This window comes from Dipodomys spectabilis, unplaced genomic scaffold (genome assembly GCF_019054845.1).
Source record: "Dipodomys spectabilis isolate Male_0828 unplaced genomic scaffold, ASM1905484v1 ptg000032l, whole genome shotgun sequence".
In the NCBI taxonomy this organism is placed as follows: domain Eukaryota; kingdom Metazoa; phylum Chordata; class Mammalia; order Rodentia; family Heteromyidae; genus Dipodomys; species Dipodomys spectabilis.
In genome coordinates this window covers 27,589,809-27,592,500 of record NW_024870709.1, presented here as the reverse complement: position 1 = coordinate 27,592,500, position 2,692 = coordinate 27,589,809, and the positions used below count along the sequence as shown (strand labels likewise).

Below are 2,692 nucleotides of genomic sequence, written 5' to 3'. Positions count from 1 at the left end.
GTCCGTCTTTTCCTAATTCCCCAGAGCAGCACGAAAAAGTGAAATTCTCACTAAGCCAGATCTAAAAAAGATCGTTTTGGATTTTTTTTTTTAAACCTGGGCCCCGCCTGCTATAAATCCGTTTCAACTCGGGTTTCAGGTCCCCGCCCCTGAGCTAACGCCTTTCACAGCCTCAGAAAAAGCAGGTGAGCTCATTACCTCACCCAGAAATGTAACTTTAATAAAGAGATCTGAGAGGGCAGCCCCTCCCCCACACCCTGCGCGCCCTCTCCCTCCCTCCCTCCCTCCCTCCCTCCTTCTCTCCCTCTCTCTCCTCCCTCCTCTCTCTTTCTCTCTCTCTCTCTCTCTCTCTCTCTCTCTCTCTCTCTCTCTCTCTCTCTCACACACACACACACACACACGTACACTCAGAGGAGCCCCAAGCCATAGTGTGGCTCACAAGCACTTGTGATCTCTGTTCCAGTCTCTAGTCCCCAGCCTTTACTTTCCCCTGTTTCCTGGGAGAGATTCACAGGCTTTGAAATCTCTTCTGGGGCCTCAGTTTGCCAAAGGACAAACAGGAATAAAAAGATTAAAAACTAAAGACATGATAAGAAACCAACCGAATCCCAAATAACAGTAAATTGGCAAGTATCTACTAAGAAATGAAAAAATTTAAAAAACCATTACAAAACCCAAAACTTCAAAGTACACACACACACACACACACACACACAGACACACACAGACACACACAGACACACACACACACACACACACACACACACACACACACACACACACACACGCAGGGAATACAGGAACCTGCTGTTCTGTCAAGTGACTTGTGAGCGCTCAAACGCCAGGCTGGGACGCCAGCTGCCTGGCGGTTCAGAGAATGCCACGACCAGGGGACGTCCCTGGGGATGAGGGAAGGGATTCCCCGCGCGAGGTATTTTAGGGGTTGTCTCCCTTGCCCTCGAAGGTTTAGTATAGAAGGGAGAACCAAGGCTATGTCTTTGCGGCTGGAAATCCACCGTCCCCTTACTTGGAGAGCTGGGGGCGATGTCTCATTCACCTAGCTGCTAATTTCCAGTCCAGAGTGCGTTTATTTGCCTGCCATCACCCATCACCCCTATTCACCGCCCACCAGACAATGGAACTTCGATTTAAGCTTTAGTTTATGTATTTTTTAAGGGAATGATTAAAGTCCTTCTCCACCCCTTCCACCTCTTCCCCTATGTCCTCCTCATCTTTTATCAAGGGGAAGTTACCAGGGGATTTATCCAGGGCTGGGGGAGAGTGCGGGCAGTTAGTTATTTCCACCCAGAGCTAAGCGAAAGGAAAAGTGCTTGAAGCGCAGTGACGCCGACTCGGATACCCTGGGGGTTCGAGGATTGTCAGTAGGAGACGGAGTCCGCCACCTCGTTGGGGGCTACTACGGGGGATCCGGGAGTGGGAGACGAGTCCGATCGATCGATCGATCGGACCGGTGGGCTCCAGCGGCCCCGACCCCGACCTCACCCCAAAGTTCCTGGAGATTTACTCCGGGTTCCTGATCTCCACCCAAACTTGAGCCAACCAAGCCCAGCCCCAGTGTGTGGTACAGGTGCCTAAGCCCCGGGGCCAGATCTGGGCTGCCGGGACGCGGATCCTTTTACCTCCTCCCCCCTCCCCATTCCGTCCCCCACCACTCCACGCGCCAGGGCGCCCGGCCCGGCCCGGCCCGGGGGGGGGGGGTTACATAGGAGCCTGTCGTCCCCCACCCCCCCAACCCCCGAGCGTAGGTCAATCAGGAACTGATCCCAAGGCTCTCTCGCTCACCTGGTCTGAGGACCGCAGCAGAGATCAAGAGGCAGAAAACCAGACGGCAGGAAGGGGTCGCCTCGGATGCCATATTCCTCCTCCTTTCCGAGGACCACTGATAGGAGTCCGCGCCGCGGGAGGAGCGCGGTGGGGGAGCCGTCCCGGATGACACCCCGGGGTGCCCGCGCGCTCGCGGGTCCCGACGCGGGAGGACAGCGGTTTCTCCCGGACACCGGGTCCCCGGGGCTGTGGCGCTGCGCCTTCGGGTCTCCGCCACGCGTAACTTTCCACGCAATGACCGCAACTCCTCTTCCCTCCCCCTCAACGCTCGCCCTCGGTCCCTTCGGCGGCTCCAGCCAGGACCAGAGATCTTCTTGATTCTCTTTTTCGAGCAGAGCGGAAAAGGTGAACGTGGTTCTCTCTTTCTTTTCTGGCTTTGAGGGGGGTCTGCTGCTGCTGCTGGTGGTGGTCGTTAGCGCCTTTTAGTTTTCTTCTCTCAAATAATACTACTAGTGCGAATGATAATAATAATAACTGCAGTTGCAGTGCGCTGGGAGAGCGGGCGGCCCGCGGGGACCGGCGAGGACGGCGCGGGTGGGCGCGGGGCGGCGGGTCTCCGCAGGTGGCAGCGGTGGTCGCGGCGCAGCAGTGGCGTTGGGCAGCGGCGGGCTCGGGGCAGCTCTGAGCGGAGCGTCGGGAAGGCGTGTGTGAGCCGCCTCTCTCCTCCTCCTCCTCCTCCCTCCCGCCTCTTCGAGCCCCCCCTCTCCCTCCCCTGATCTCTCCTCCCTGCTTCTTCCCCCGGTTGGACGCGAAGCCAAGCAGGTGGTTGCAGCGCAGATCCGCAGCCTAGAGGCGCTGCAGGACCGAGTGCGACGCGGAGTCCAGATCCCCGATTCCAGGCGGGGCG

At 57.6% G+C, this 2,692-nt stretch overlaps 1 protein-coding gene across 2 annotated transcripts in view; it reads right to left on the bottom strand.

Annotated features, from left to right (window-relative positions):
- The window catches only part of Alcam (activated leukocyte cell adhesion molecule), a 181,235-nt gene extending 178,787 nt beyond the window's left edge, over positions 1 to 2,448 (bottom strand). Inside the window, exon 1 of one of the 2 annotated variants that reach the window (XM_042676827.1) lies at positions 1,804 to 2,448. In XM_042676827.1, coding sequence (XP_042532761.1) covers positions 1,804 to 1,876 — 73 coding nt within the window. In that variant the 5' untranslated portion in view covers positions 1,877 to 2,448. The remainder of the gene's footprint in view (positions 1 to 1,803) is intronic. The other variant, XM_042676825.1, reaches the window with a different exon arrangement.
- Positions 2,449 to 2,692: the final 244 nt, after the last annotated feature.